Raw genomic sequence first — 14,427 nt, 5'->3', positions numbered from 1 at the left:
GCACACGTGGGGACAGCCCCGGGGCTGCAGGGGACACCCCAGCCCAGGGCCCCGCGCTGCCCGGCTTGGGGCTCCCGGGGCAGCGCCCGGGCCGACGGAGCCCGGACAGGAGCGGCGCGACCACTGAGCGGGGACCGCGGGGCTCCGGCAGCCCGGTCCCCGGCGCTGCTCACCTGGCCGCCCGGTGCCGCTCGGTGCCGCTCGGTGCCGCTCGGTGCCGCTCGGTGCCGCTCGGTGCCGCTGTCCCCGCCGCCGCCGGGCGCTCAAGGGCCGCGGGCTCGCCGCGGGTGCCGCCGCCGGCCATGGCCGCACCGACGGCAGCCCCGGGCAGCGGCGGCGCTCCGGGGTGCCCGAGGGCGCTCTGACCTCCGCCGCGGGGTTCCGGGGCAGCTCCGGAGGCTCCGGGGGCGGCCCCGGGAGGGGCGGCTGTGCCGGGACCGGGGACCGGAGGGGTCAGGGCGCGGAGCCCGGGGAAGGGCCCGGTGCGGGTCGGGGCCGGCGCAGGGCCCGGGCCGCGGTGTTGGGGCTCCGCCCGCCCGGGCCGCCCCCGGCCCGCCCCCGGCCCGCCCCTGCCGTCCCCGGCCCGCCCCGGCCCGCCCCTGCCCGTCCCCGGCCCGCCCCGGCCCGCCCCGGCCCGCCCTGCCCGTCCCCGGCCCGCCCCGGCCCGCCCCGGCCCGCCCCTGCCCGTCCCCGGCCCGCCCCCGGCCCGCCCCGTGTGCCCGGGGCCGCCCCCGCCCGGCGCCGCCATGCCGCTGCCGGTGCTCTTGCTGCGGGCAGCGGGGCGCTTGGACCCGGCTCCGGCCGCCCTCCGTGCCGGGCCGCAGGTACCGGGGGAGTGCGGGGCATCCCGGGAGGATCCCGGGCTCTCGGGACCCTCGGAGCGCCGGAAGCCCAGCTCTCGGCGGGAGGAGCCCAGAGGCGGGGGTCGCGGGGGTCTCGGGGGTGCGAGTCGGGCTGCGGGGCGGTCAGGGGTTCCGGGGACTCTCGGGGGCTCCCAGGCAGCTGGATCCCTGCGGGGGCACAGCGGGGCGGCCGGGGCTCCCGGGAGGTCGGGGGGGTACGTGGGCTTCCCGGAGCAGCGGCACGGGGGTCAGAGCGGGGGCAGCACATGGGCAGGTACCGAGGAGCCCCGGGGTACCCTGAGAGGACGACCCCGGCCCTGGGGGTGGTGCGGTGTGGGGAGCTCGGATTCTGCAGCCCCGGGGTGTTCCAGAGGTTCCCAGACTCACGGTCCCCGTGGGTGGTGGGGGCACCCCAATTCTTGGTGGGACGAGCCAGGACTCTGGGGTTTCGGGCGGTGTTGTGGGGATCCTGGACTCCTGGGTCCCTTGGAGGCAGGAACACAACTCTTGGTGCGGGGAGATGGCATTCTGAGATCCCTGGGGTGATCCATGGGGACTCCCCCAGCTGGGACACCCTTCACTCACCCCTGTCCCCAGTTTCAGGTATGGGGGGCGCCTGGGGCTGGCCGCGCCCCCCCGGCTGCCCCCAGCGCTCCCGGCGCCCCGCCGCCTGCTGCTGGCGGGCTCGGCACGGGCTGCGTGGTGCTGGGGCTGCTGCGCACGGCTGCGCACTGCCAGGAGGCCACTGTCCCCGCCGTCCCCCCTGCTCCCGAGCCTCCAGAGTCTCCCCCGGAGCCCCCTTTTGACTGGCCGCTGTTCTGGACCTTCCTGCGCCCGCAGCTCCTGGCACTCTCCGCTGCTATTGTGGTGAGCCGGGGCGAGTGGGTGGCCATGGTCGTCCGTGTCCCCATTGTCCCTGTGTCACATCTATGAGGTGGAGTACACCACTGTCCCGGTGCCACAGTATGATGGCCTGTGTCCCATTGACATGGTATGACACCTGTCATCCCAGTGCCTGTCACTGGCTGTCAGCAGTGCCACAGCAGGATGGCCATGTCCCTGTGCAGGGGCATGACACCTCTGTCCCCATGCCATGGTCCGGCAGCCCCTGTCCTGATGGCATTGTGTGACACCCACCATCTTGGTATCTGCTGTTGTGTGACACGTGCTATCCCAGTGCCACAGCGTGACAGCCACCATCCCAGTGCTGACATGAGATTGCCACTGTCCCAGTGCCATGGCGTGACACCCACTGTCCCAGTGCTGTGATGTGACACCCACTGTCCCAGCACCATGATGTGACACCCACTGTCCCAGTGCCATGGTGTGACACCCACTATCTGGTACCATGGTGTGACACCCACTGTCACAGTGCCATGGTGTGACACCCGCTGTCTGGTGCCATGGTGTGACACCCACTGTCTGGTGCCATGGTGTGACACCCGCTGTCTGGTGCCATGGTGTGACACCCACTGTCCCAGTGCTGTGCCAGGCCACCTGCTGTCAGAGTGCCATGGCCTGACACCCTCAGTGCTGCTGTCCCAGTGCTGTGACAGCCCTGTCCCTGTCCCTGACCCTGACCCTGACCCTGTCCCTGTCCCTGTCCCTGCCCGCAGCTGGCGCTGGGCGCGGCCCTGCTCAACGTGCGCATCCCGGTGCTGCTGGGGCAGCTGGTGAACGTGGTGGCCCGGTGTGCCCGCGGCCACGTCCCCACGTACCTGCGGGAGGTGCGGCGCCCGGCCCTGCGCCTCCTCGCCGTCTACTGCCTGCAGGTGAGTGCCGACCCCCGAAAGGGCGGGTGTGGGGTCCCGGGGGTGCCCCCCGGCCCTGCTGACCCCCGTGTCCCGCAGGGCCTGCTGACCTTCGGGTACATCGCGCTGCTGGGCCCGCGTCGGCGAGCAGGTGGCCGGCAACATGCGCAAGGCGCTCTTCAGTGCCCTGCTCAGGTACCCGCAGCAGGGAGGAGGGACGGGAGGGGTGGGCGCACGGGGACCCCAACCCACCGCTCCCCCGGCAGGCAGGAGGTGGCCTTCTTCGACGCCACGCGCACGGGGCAGCTGGTGACACGGCTGACGGCCGACATCCAGGAGTTCAAGTCTTCCTTCAAGCTGGCCATCTCCCAGGTGAGCCCAGCCGTCTCCCAGGTGAGCCCAGCTATCTCCTGGGCAAGCCCGGCGGTCCCCCAGCCCCCCACCCACTGTGCCCCCGCCCCAGGGCCTGCGCAGCGGCACCCAGACCGCCGGCTGCTTCGTGTCGCTGTACCTGCTCTCGCCCAAGCTCACGGGGCTCCTGCTCGTGGCGCTGCCGGTGCTGGTGAGGCGCCGGCGCCTTCATCGGCGCCTTCCTCCGCAGCCTCTCTCGCCAGGCACAGGAGCAGGTACCCCTCACCTGAGACCCCCATGTCCTGCCGGCCCCGAGGCCACAGTGTGGGGTTGTCCCCAGCGTCCCCGTATCCCTGCAGGTGGCCAAGGCCACGGTGGTGGCCGACGAGGCGCTGGGCATGTGCGGAACCGTGCGCGCCTTCGCCATGGAGGAGCAGCAGGCAGGGTAAGGGGAAAGGGGTAGGGGGCCTTGGGGGTGGTGGGCGTGTGGCAGGGGGGACCCCAGCCCAACCCTGCCCCAGGCTGTTCCGTGCCGAGGTGGACCGTGCTGGACAGCTGAGTGAGCAGCTGGGACGGGGCATCGCCGCCTTCCAGGGGCTCTCCAACCTGGCGCTCAATGGTGAGTGGGGGTCGCAGAGTGGGACCTGGGGGGCTGTGGGGAGGCACTCCCTTGGGCAGGACCTCCTCCAAATGCCCCCTTCTGCGTGTCCCCTTCAAATCCCAGCTCTGCCCCCACCCCACAGGCATCGGTCCTGGGAACCATCTTCGTCGGTGGGCTCCCTGATGGCTGGAGATGAGCTCTCGCCTGGTGACCTCATGTCCTTCCTGGTGGCCCTCGCAGACGGTGCAAAGGTCAGGGCAGGGCTCAATGGGACCCCCAGTACTCCCAGCACCCCATGTGCCCCACAGCCTGCCTGGGCACAGCCCTGAGCTCAACACTCTGTCCTCGTGCATCCCAGGTCCTTGGCCAACATCTCCATCCTGATGGGCCAGGTAGGTGGGGTGAGGGGTCCTGGCACCCCCTGAGGCTGGGGATTCAGGTTTGGGGTCCAGGGACGCTTTTGCCACCCTCCCTGCAGGTGGTGTGGGGTCTGAGCACCAGTGAGGTGGGGTCTGGGGGCCTGGGGACCATGAGGTGCTCCTGCTGTCCCCCACAGGTGGTGCGGGGTCCTGAGCGCTGGCGCCGTGTCTTCGAGCTGCTGAGACTGGAGCCCCTGGTGCCACTGCAAGGGGAATCTCCATCCCCGCCCACTCCCTGCGCGGACGCATCTGCTTCAAGCACGTTTCCTTCAGGTGAGTCCCTCTAGGCCCCTGCCTGGCCCTCCATGGCTCCCTGAGCCACCCCACGGATGGGGATTGGCACCAAGTCCCCGAAGCCCTGCAGCCCCTGCTCCTCTCCCTGCAGTTATCCCACACGGCCTGGCTACCGTGTCCTGCAGGACTTCAGCCTCACGCCTGCCCCCGTGCCAGACCGTGGCCATCGTGGGGCCCTCTGGAGGAGGTACCGGTACCCCCCACCCCCTGGGTGAATCCTCCTGCGCCCCAGCCCTCTGCCAAGTGCACCCAGTGTGTGCCAGAGACTGGGAAGCCCCAGTGCTGCTGGAGCCAGGGGGCTCAGGGTCCCCTCCCCAGGGAAGTCAACGGTGGCAGCGCTGCTGGAGCGGTTCTATGAGCCCACGGCAGGAACCATCACCTTGGACGGGCACGACATCGCCAGCCTGGACCCCTCCTGGCTGCGGGGACAGGTCATCGGCTTCATCAGCCAGGTGGGGACAGGAGTGCTGCTGGCTGGGAGCCCCTGGCTGTCCCTGGGGAAGGGGAGGCCCAGTGCTGAGGGCCGGGTTTTGCTGCAGGAGCCTGTGCTGTTTGGCACAACCATCATGGAGAACATCCGCTTCGGGAAGCCAGGAGCCTCTGATGCCGAGGTGTACGAGGCTGCCCAGCTCGCCAACGCCGACGGCTTCATCCGCAGCTTCCCTGAGGGCTACGACACCATCGTGGGTACGGCCAGGGCGGGACCCCGGCTGAGGTGATGGCAGTCCCTGCAGGGACACCGGCTGCTGGTCACTGCTGATGTTCAGCTGTGCCAGCGGAGGCTGTGGGCCGCACCGGGGTGGGGATAGGAGGTGACAGGGTTCGGATGTGGGACGTTCTTGGCTCTGGGCTGGAGGGGTCTCCCCGGGCTGATGCGGCACGGGCATTCTGGGGGGTGCCCTTGGGATGGTGCAGCACGGCCGTCCCCACGGTGTCCCCCCGCCCCGCGGTGTCCCCGCGGTGTCCCGCAGGCGAGCGCGGCACGGCGCTGTCCGGGGGGCAGAAGCAGCGCATCGCCATCGCCCGAGCGCTGCTCAAGGACCCGGCCGTGCTCATCCTTGACGAGGCGACGAGCGCGCTGGATGCGCAGGCGGAGCGGGCGGTGCAGGAGGCGCTGGACCGCGCCGCCACGGGCCCGCACCGTGCTGCTCATCGCCCACCGCCTCAGCACCATCCAAGGCGCGCACCCTCATCGCCGTGCTGGACCAGGGCCGCGTGGCCGAGGTGAGACGCGGGGCCGGGCGGGGCCGGGCGGCATGTCACCGCCCGCAGGTGACACGGTCCGGCTGTCCCCGCTGTCTCCGCAGGCAGGGACTCACGAGCAGCTGCTGCGACTGGGGGGTCTCTACGCCGAGCTCATCCGACGGCAGACTAAGGAGGGCTCCTGAGGGTCCCCGCGCTGCTCCCCAATAAAGCAGGGGCGGAAGGCGGACGGGGGCTCCGCTTTGTGCTGGGACGTTGCGAAGGGTCCTCCGCGCCGCTGGAGGGCGCCCTTGGCACAGGGAAGGGGCGGCTCTGGGCGGGGCCGAGAGTGAGCGACGTGCGTTTGTGGGCGTGTCTGAAAGGGCTGGCCCCGCCCCCTGCCCTGCCGCGCTGCCCCACGGGGCCGGGGTCGTCTGTGTCACCCCCTGCTTGGGGTGAGCCCCCTCTCGAGATGGGGGACCCCTGCGTGACCCTGTTGGGATGAGGGTTCCCTGTATGACCCTCGGGGTAGGGTGTCCCTCGTGTCACCCGTGGGTGTGCGATCCCTGTCACTCCCGAGTGAGGAAACGCTGCAACGCCCGCCGGGGGACTGGAGGGGGTGAACCCCTACGTGGGCCTCGGGATGGGGACCCCTGCATTCCCCCCGGGATGGGAGGAGCCCTCGAGTGATTTCTGTGATGGGGACCCCGATATTACTCCGGGGAAGGAGGGCTCGTGTCACCCCCGGAGTGGAGGAACCCCTGGGTGACCTCTGGGACGGGGAGACCCCCTTGTGAGCCCCCGCTGGAGGGAGGGGGTGTCGCTTGTGTCACCCTGCAGGGTGGCGGCTCCTCTACCACGCCAGGAGTGGAGAGACCCTGTGTCGTCTTTCTGGGGTTGGGACCCTCTGCATGACCCCAGGATGGGGGACCCGGGAATGAGGGTTATCCCTTCATAACACCACGGGATGGACTGTCCCCTGTGCTGCCCCTCAAAATAGGGGCGCCTTGTGTCAATCCCCCAGGCGGGGGGGACCCCGGTGGGACCCCCTGGGGTAGGATGAGCCCTGCGTGACTCCCCTGGGGAGGGGAGGTCCCGTGGGTCAGCCTTTGAATGGGAGACCTCTTGTGTCACCCGCGGCGTGGGGGACCCTGTGGCATCTTTCTGGGGTGAAGCCTCCGCTGGATCTCTTCCCGGGGTGGAGGGACCCCTGTGTGACCCCGGCATGGGGGGACCTCCGTGTGACCCCGAGGGGCGGGTTCCCCTGCGCTGCCCGATGAAGGGGCGCTGTCTGCGGTGCCCCCTTCCCTTCCCCGGGGGTCTCGGCCCCCCGTACCCCAAGGCTGCGGGCCGCCGGCGGGGGCGGCGGGTGGAGCCGAGCGGGAGGGCGGGGGCGGCGGCGGCGGGGGACGGCGGGGACCGGCGGCGGCTGCGCCGCGGCGGGAGCGGAGCGGGGAGCGGGACCGGGGCTGGGGTTGGAATTGGAGCTGGGATCGGGGCTGGGAACTAGATCCGGGACCGGGATCCGGAGGGGGACCGAGGCTGGAATCGGGACCGGATCTGGGACCAGGGCTCGGACCGGAGATCGGAAACCGACGCCGCGACCGGGGCTGAGGCTGGGGCTGGAGCCGGGACGGGGGCTGCGCTGCGCTGCCCGCGGCTCCGCGGCATCGGTCGGGCAGCACCGGCAGCGGCGGCCGTGACGGACCCGGGGGGGCGAAGCGGCGGGTCCTGCCCTCCCATCGCCTGCCTTCCTCTCCCCTGCCCCCCTCCCCCCCTTCCCTCGCCGCCAGCTGCGCCCTGAGCCCGGCGCGGCGATGGCTGAGGGTGCGGGGCACCGCGGGGCCCCGGCCGCGACAGGATGAGGAGGGGCTCGGAAGGCAGCGGGGAGGGCGAGGGGCTCTCGAGCCTGCGGGCCTTCGCCCACAGCTCCTCGCTGCACGGCATCAGCCACGTCTTCGCCTACGGGGCCGTGTCCCTGCGCCGCGTGCTCTGGGCGGCTTTTCCTGGGCTCGCTGGGGCTGCTGCTGCTCGTGTGCGCCGAGCGCGTCGCCTACTTCCTCACCTACCCGCACGTCACCAAGTGGACGAGGTGGCTGCCCGCAACCTCACCTTCCCGGCCATCACCATCTGCAACCTCAACGAGTTCCGCTTCTCCAAAATCACCCGCAACGACATGTACCACGTGGGCGAGCTGCTGGCGCTGCTCAACGAGCGCTACGAGATCAGCAACCCGCAGTGGCTGAGCCCCACGTCCTGGCCGCGCTGCGCGACAAGGCCAACTTCAAGAACTTCAAGGCGAAGCCCTTCAGCATGGCCGAGTTCTACAACCGCACGGGGCACGACCTGGGACATGCTGCTGCAGTGCTCCTTCCGTGGCACCGGCTGCACTGCCCGCAACTTCACCGTGTGAGTGCCGAGAGGCCGGGGAGGGGACCACGCATGCCCCGGGGCTGCAGAGGGACAGGGGAGTCCCGCTGAGGTCAGACACCGGCAGGTGATCCCCTCTCTCGTCCCACCACCCGCAGCACTCCCAGCACCTGCCCACCCCGCTGGGGACAGCGGCTGCCAGACAGGGATGCCCCCACCCTGGGTGCTGCGGGGACGCCGGGCAGCTGTGACCAGCCCAGGACAGAGCAGGGCTGTGCTGGGGACTCTGTGGGCTCGGGGTCTCTGCTGGCATGCGGGCACTGGGCAGCGGTGGTGGTGGGCACAGGATGCTCACAGGTACAGGACGCTCACAGCTGTGGGGCGCTCTCCTGGATGGGGTGTCACTTGTGCAGGGTGCTCCCAGGTGCAGCCCTCACCAGCCTCAGGTGTCACTGGGCACGGCCAGCAGCAGCCGCTCTGTTGGCACAGAGGATCCCATGGGCAGCTCTTCCATGCCTGGCTTGGGTGGGGGTCCCCTGCTGTGACCTCCACCACCCCACTGCAGCCTCAGAACAGGCAGGGACAGTGGCAAGGCAAGGACTCAGGGATGGGCAGGGACGGTGGCACAGGCAGGGACACAGGGATGGGCAGGGACAGTGGCACAGACGGGATGGGCAGGGACAGTGGCACAGGCAGGGACACAGGGATGGGCAGGGACGGTGGCACAGACAGGATGGGCAGGGACAGTGGCACAGGCAGGGACACAGGGATGGGCAGGGATGGTGGCACAGACAGGATGGGCAGGGACAGTGGCACAGGCAGGGACACAGGGATGGGCAGGGACGGTGGCACAGGCAGGGACACAGGGATGGGCAGGGACAGTAGCACAGGCAGGGTGGACAGGGGCGGTGGCCTGGGCAGGACAGGCAGGGACATTGGCACAGGCAGTGATGGCGGAATGGGCAGCACAGACACTTCCCTCCTGTCACAGCAGCACCAGGCAGCAGCGTGGGCGCTGGGCAGCTCACGTCTGCCATGCCAGCTCTGCCCAGTCCGCATCACTGTCCCCAGCAATTACTGTCACCTTAATGCTCTTAGAGCACTAATTAATTCACCACGCAGCTTAGGGACGAGCTGCCCTTTGACGGGCCTGTGCCCCAATGCTCCCTGTGCCCCCTGTGCCCTGGTGGCCAGAGCTGTTCTGCCAGTGTCCCCATAGCATGGCCAGGCACTGGTGAGAGTCGCTGGGTTTGAGGGCTGGGACACGTGGCAGAAGGGCTGAGGGTCCCCAGGGCAGAACTTGGGGGTGGCATGTGCCTGGTGAAGCAGCAGGGTCCTAGCTCCAGCCCCCAAAGTCCTCAGGCTTGGCCAGTCTTAGTCCTGGCTCGGGATCCTCTGCCCTGGGCCACGGTGCTGAGCTGTGGCCCTGTGTCCCTGCACCTCGTCCCAGCCTGGGCCCCAGCGTCCCCGAGATCCCTGGATAAGTGGTGAGGCCCAAGGGCCATCGGGGTGAGCTGTGTCTCCTCTGGCCTCCCCCAGGGCCAGTTGGGGCAGGATGGGGGTGTGGGGACAGGGGATCTTTGGGGAGCAGGGCTGGGGGTCCCCAGGGTGCAGGGCTGGGGGTCCCTGTGTGACCCTGATGTGGAGCGCGGGAGGACTGGCAGTGCTGGGGCTGTGTCCCATCACTGTCCCCACCCATGCCCCCCCCAGCATCCCCATGCCGGGCAGCCGTTGCCATGACACCCCCCCCCCTTTCCTCCTTGGGCACCGCATTGCCATGGCAACGGGTCCCCACTTTGGGAGCAGCTGGTTGCCACAGCAACGCCCCCTCCGCTCCCCCCCGTGGGACATAACCCCGGGTGGGGGCACCCATAGCAGAGAGGGCCGTGCCGCCATGGGACTGTATGGCAGGAGCTGGGGGGCCATGGGGCCGCTCCGGGGCTCAGGGTCAGCCCAGGCTCCCTGGCTGTGGGTTCTGATCCCTGGGAACTCAAGGTCACCCCAGGGTTCCTGGCTGGGGGCAGATCCCCGGGGTCCCTTGGGTGGCTGGCCCAGGACTCGCTCTCGGTCCTAGGGGGACAGTGCCTCTGCCACTGAGACAAAGGAGTCCTGCTCCCCGTCACCATTCTGGCTTGTGCCCTCCCATCTCAAGTGTCCCCACATGTTCCCTGGAACCGCGACGAAACCCAATATCCCTGCAGAGCCGCGGCAGCACAGGCGCGGGCACCACCAACCTCCTCGCCTCCTCTGGGGGCACCGGCATCCTATCCCAGGACACTTGGACCCCATCCCGGGTCCTGTAGGGCAGTGGGATCCTGCTTGAGCGTACTGGGATCCTGTCCTGGCTCATGGGGGGCACCGGAATCCCCACTGCCGTGTCCCCTGTGTGTCCCTGTGTCCCCACGGGGTCCCCACAGCGGCACCGAATGCCTCATCCTGATGTCCACATGGGGTCCCTGCAGCGGCAGTGAGGGCCCTGTCCCCATGTCCCACGTGTGCCCTGTGTCGCTGCAGATCTTCACACGCCTGGGGAAGTGCTACACGTTCAACCCGGGGGGGCCGGGGCGGGAGGTGCTGACCACGCTGCAGGGCGGCTCCGGCAACGGCCTTGAGCTCATGCTCAACGTGCAGCAGGAGGAGTATCTGCCCGTCTGGGGGGACACAGGTGAGCCCCCGCCTGTCTGGGGGGACATGGGTGAGAGCATTCTGGTCCCCGGCGAGTACTTGTCCTTTTCAGGGCACCAGGTGAGCTCACGCCCATCTGAGGGGACATAGGTGACATCTCCTGCCCTGCACCTGACCCCCTTCCCCTGCTCTGCAGACGAGACCTCGTTTGAGGTGGGGGTGAAGGTGCAGATCCACAGCCAGGACGAGCCGCCCTTCATTGACCAGTTGGGCTTCGGTGTTGCCCCTGGCTTCCAGACCTTCGTCTCCTGCCAGCAGCAGCGGGTATCCGGGCACGGCGCCCGGGGCTGGGCACAGACCCCTGAGGGACTGGGATGGGCCCCTGGAGGGACTGGGATGGACCCTCAAAGCGCTCAGGATGGTGACCCAAAGGGATCAGAATGGACCCTCAAAGGGGGGGCGAGGGATGTCCCTGTGAGGCCACTCCAAGCCATGGGTACCACAGCCATCTCCGTGGGGACACCCCGTGCCCAGCCGTGCCGTGGGCACACGGTGTGGGGCAGCCCCACGCCGGGTCCAGGCAGCCCCTGCGCAGGCAGCGGCTCCGGCAGAGACCCCCCTGCTCCTGCGGAACAGCCGCCGGGGGGGTGGCGGCACCCGGCCCCCCAGCCAGACACCTAAATTTAGGTGCCTCGGGTGGGTGTCACCACGTGTGCCGGTGCATGGGCGGCAGGAGCACGGCGGCAGGGGAATGTGGCCCTGGCACCCACGGGGGGGGCTGGGTCCTCACGGCATGATCCCTGCACCGGGGGGACGGCAGGGGTCCGGCTGAGCCCCCCACCCGGCGTGTCCCGTTCCCGCATGCTCGCAGACAGTGCCCCCTGCCAGACTTCGCTGCGGCACCCAGTGCAGGTGACAATTGCTGCGACACCCGTCCCCACGGCCCGAAAGGAGGGGACAGGGTGGGACGGGGCTCTGGGGTGGCAGGACCCCCAGCGCTGGGGGGGAGCTCTGCCCGAGACGCGGCACGGCCGCGGGCTGGGACGTGGGGGCGCGGCCGGGTGTGACACCGGGGACATGGGGTGGACACGGGGCCCCAGGACGCCGTGTTTTCCTTAGCGGGGTGCCGGCAGCTGGTGTACCTGCCCCCCACCGTGGGGGGACTGCAAGGCCACCCCCATCGAGTCCGACTTCTTCACCAACTAACAGCCTGAATGCGTGCCGCCTGGACTGCGAGACGCGCTACCTGGCCGAGAACTGCAACTGCCGCATGGTGCACATGCCGGGTGAGCGGGGGGCGCCCGGGGGCTCACCCGGGGGGCTGCGGGGCCGCGGCACCATCCGCGCCCCTGCGACCGCCGCCTCCCCCGCAGGCAACGCCAACGTCTGCACCCCGGAGCAGTACAAGGAGTGCGCCGACCCCGCGCTGGGTACGTACCCTGTGCCCCTCAATGGCCCGGGACGCCCCTGGCCTCTCCCGGGGGCCCCTCGGCCTCCCCACGCCCCCATTTCTGCGAGTGTAGCTCCGGTGTCCCTGTGCCCCCACCGCTTGCTGAGTGTGGCTCCGGTGTCCCTGTGCCCTCGCTGGGGTGGGGGTCCCCGCTGTCCCCGGATTGCGCAGGGCCGGGTCCCCTCCCTGTGCCACCAACAGCGCTCGTGGCGCACTCGTCCCGGGGGGCGCCCACCACCACCCGGCTCTGTGTCCGGAGCATCCCGCCTCCCCCCGTGGGCAGGGGTCCCGCGGGTCCCCGTCCCACCCACGCCCCCCCAGACTTCCTGGTGACGAAGGACAGCGAGTACTGCGCGTGTCGCACGCCCTGCGCCATGGTGCGCTACGGCAAGAGCTCTCCATGGTGAAGATCCCCAGCAAGGCCTCGGCCAAGTACCTGGCCAAGAAGTTCAACAAGACGGAGCAGTACATTGCGTGAGTGACGCTGCCACCACTGCTGCCACTGCGGTGTCACCTACCACCTCGCCAGCGCAGTGTGACACAGCACAGCACAGCCCCACAGCCCCGGCATGAGAACTGGCATCAGAGGGCACAGTGTGACAGTGTGACACGGCACAGCACGGCCCATGACATGAACCAGCGCAGTGTGACACAACCTCCCCAGCATCTATGAACTGGCACAGCCCAGAGTGACAGTGTGACATGGCACGCCCACATAGCATCCCCCAGCAGACATGAACTGGGACAGTGTGACAGTTGTGACACAGCATGGCACAGCCACACCCGGCATCCCCATCACACACCAACTGACACAGCCCAAAACGATGGTGTGACATGGCAGGCGCAGTGTGACAGCATGACATGGCACAGCATGGCACGGCATGGCGTTCCCTGCCCAAACCTGCCCCAGAAATGGGAAACCCCATGACATGGCACAGCATGGCACGGCATGGCCTCCCCTGCCAAACCTGCCCCAGAAAATGGGAAAACACATGGCACGGCACGGCATGGCTCAGCATGGCATGGCACAGCACAGCCCAGGTGTGGCACAGACACCCTTGTGTCCCCAGCACCGGGCACCCCTCTTGCCCTGTCCCACAGTACCCCCTGGCCTGACACAGCACGGCCTGGCACGGCCCCCTGCACCTGACACTGCCCCCTCGTCCCCTGTGTCCCGTGTGCCCCCAGAGACAATGTGCTGGTCCTGGACATCTTCTTCGAGGCCCTGAACTACGAGATGATCGAACAGAAGAAGGCGTACGAGGTGGCGGGGCTGCTGGGTGAGGGACGGGGCCCGGGGGTGCCGGGGACCAGGGTCTGCCCTCACTGACGTCACCTCCGCACAGGTGACATCGGGGGGCAGATGGGGCTCTTCATCGGTGCCAGCCTCCTCACCATCCTGGAGATCTTTGATTACCTGTACGAGGTGAGCCCACCCCGGCCTCCCCCTGCCCGGGGGCCACCCAGGGGTCTCGGGGCTGGGGACTCTGACCTGCCCCTCCAGGTATTCCGGGACAAACTGCTCAGCCTGTACAGGAGAAGAAGCGGAGCCCCCGGAGCGACGGCGGCACCCTGGTAACCCCCCCCCGCGCCCCCCCCCTCCCCAGCCCCCAGCCCAGGGGTCGCGCCTCATCACGCCCCCGCTCACCGCTCTCTCGTCCCCTCCGTGCGCCCGTCCAGGAGCACCCGGCGGTCCCGGGCAGCCCCACGGCCCCGCGCCCACCCAGGTACACGTCGGGGGGCAAGCAGAGCCACCCGGGGCTGGCACGGGGGGTGTGGGGCTGTCACTCCCCGGGGGGAGATGGGGCTCCTGGGGGCTCCCCGGGGCCGGCACGGGGGTGCGGGGCCATTCCCCGCAGATCTCCCGCATTCCCTGCGATTCCCCCTGCATTCTCCGCGGACCTCTCATGCCCTGTAGACCCCCCACCCATTCCCTGCAGACATCCCCATTCTCATCATCCCCCACAGCACCCTGTTCCGGGGTACCCCTGCCCTGACACCCCTCAGCTGGGCCGGGGTCCCCCAAACCTCCCCTCTGGACGCAGTGGGGCCGGAGAGAGGGGGCCGGGTGGGGGACACGGGAGGGGCCAGCCCGGCTCCAGGCGGTGGTGTCCCCTCCCAAATGGAGGACCCCTGGGGGTCACAAGGGGGGGGTGCAAGGGGCAGAGCCCCCCAGCAGGCAGGGCGCAGGTGGCGGCAGAGGGAGCTGACCCCCCGACCCCCCTGCAGAGCGCCTGGCCCCCCCTGCCCGGCCCCACGCCCCGTCTCGGCATCACCCGAACCTGCTACCTCGTCACCCGGCTCTAGGGTCCTCCCCGGGCCGCCCCGCAGAGCCAGCCCGCCCCCCCGCCGGCCGGGGGCTGGGGGGACACCCCCGGGCCGCGGGGCGGCCTCCAGGCCTCCCCCACCCCCTGAGGGGGTGTCGGGGGGCTGGGGTGAGGGGCCCCCCGGCCCTGCTCCCACATCCCTGCATGCGCTGCCTGTGCCCCCCCGCGCTGGACATGCCCCCTCCCCACAGCCCCCAAATAAAGAGGTGCCCCAG

General features: G+C 69.9%; 2 protein-coding genes across 2 annotated transcripts; both read left to right on the top strand.

Moving 5' to 3' along the window:
• Positions 1-746: 746 nt before the first annotated feature.
• Positions 747-5,686, top strand: ABCB8 (ATP binding cassette subfamily B member 8). The gene is given in 26 exon segments (XM_066313068.1): positions 747-779; positions 781-824; positions 1,440-1,528; positions 1,531-1,709; positions 2,459-2,614; positions 2,693-2,725; positions 2,727-2,788; positions 2,860-2,965; positions 3,057-3,158; positions 3,160-3,219; positions 3,304-3,389; positions 3,466-3,567; positions 3,669-3,717; positions 3,719-3,778; positions 3,780-3,796; positions 3,904-3,937; positions 4,102-4,171; positions 4,174-4,237; positions 4,350-4,398; positions 4,400-4,445; positions 4,577-4,710; positions 4,798-4,945; positions 5,230-5,393; positions 5,395-5,445; positions 5,447-5,482; positions 5,566-5,686. Coding segments are annotated over 26 exon segments (2,055 nt in total). The 3' UTR covers positions 5,647-5,686.
• A 1,179-nt stretch (positions 5,687-6,865) lies between these two features.
• ASIC3 (acid sensing ion channel subunit 3) lies at positions 6,866-14,290 on the top strand. Its single transcript, XM_066313023.1, is given in 18 exon segments — positions 6,866-7,441; positions 7,443-7,519; positions 7,522-7,850; positions 10,325-10,475; positions 10,632-10,759; positions 11,569-11,580; positions 11,582-11,638; positions 11,640-11,721; positions 11,809-11,865; positions 12,207-12,272; positions 12,275-12,359; positions 13,074-13,165; positions 13,232-13,311; positions 13,390-13,417; positions 13,420-13,460; positions 13,566-13,612; positions 14,115-14,161; positions 14,164-14,290. Coding segments are annotated over 18 exon segments (1,548 nt in total). The 5' UTR covers positions 6,866-7,301; the 3' UTR covers positions 14,193-14,290.
• Positions 14,291-14,427: the final 137 nt, after the last annotated feature.

The sequence above is a fragment of the Sylvia atricapilla genome, chromosome 1, assembly GCF_009819655.1.
Source record: "Sylvia atricapilla isolate bSylAtr1 chromosome 1, bSylAtr1.pri, whole genome shotgun sequence".
NCBI classification, from domain to species: domain Eukaryota; kingdom Metazoa; phylum Chordata; class Aves; order Passeriformes; family Sylviidae; genus Sylvia; species Sylvia atricapilla.
Note: the sequence above shows the minus strand (reverse complement) of the source record. Positions and strands in the feature narration are given on the sequence as shown.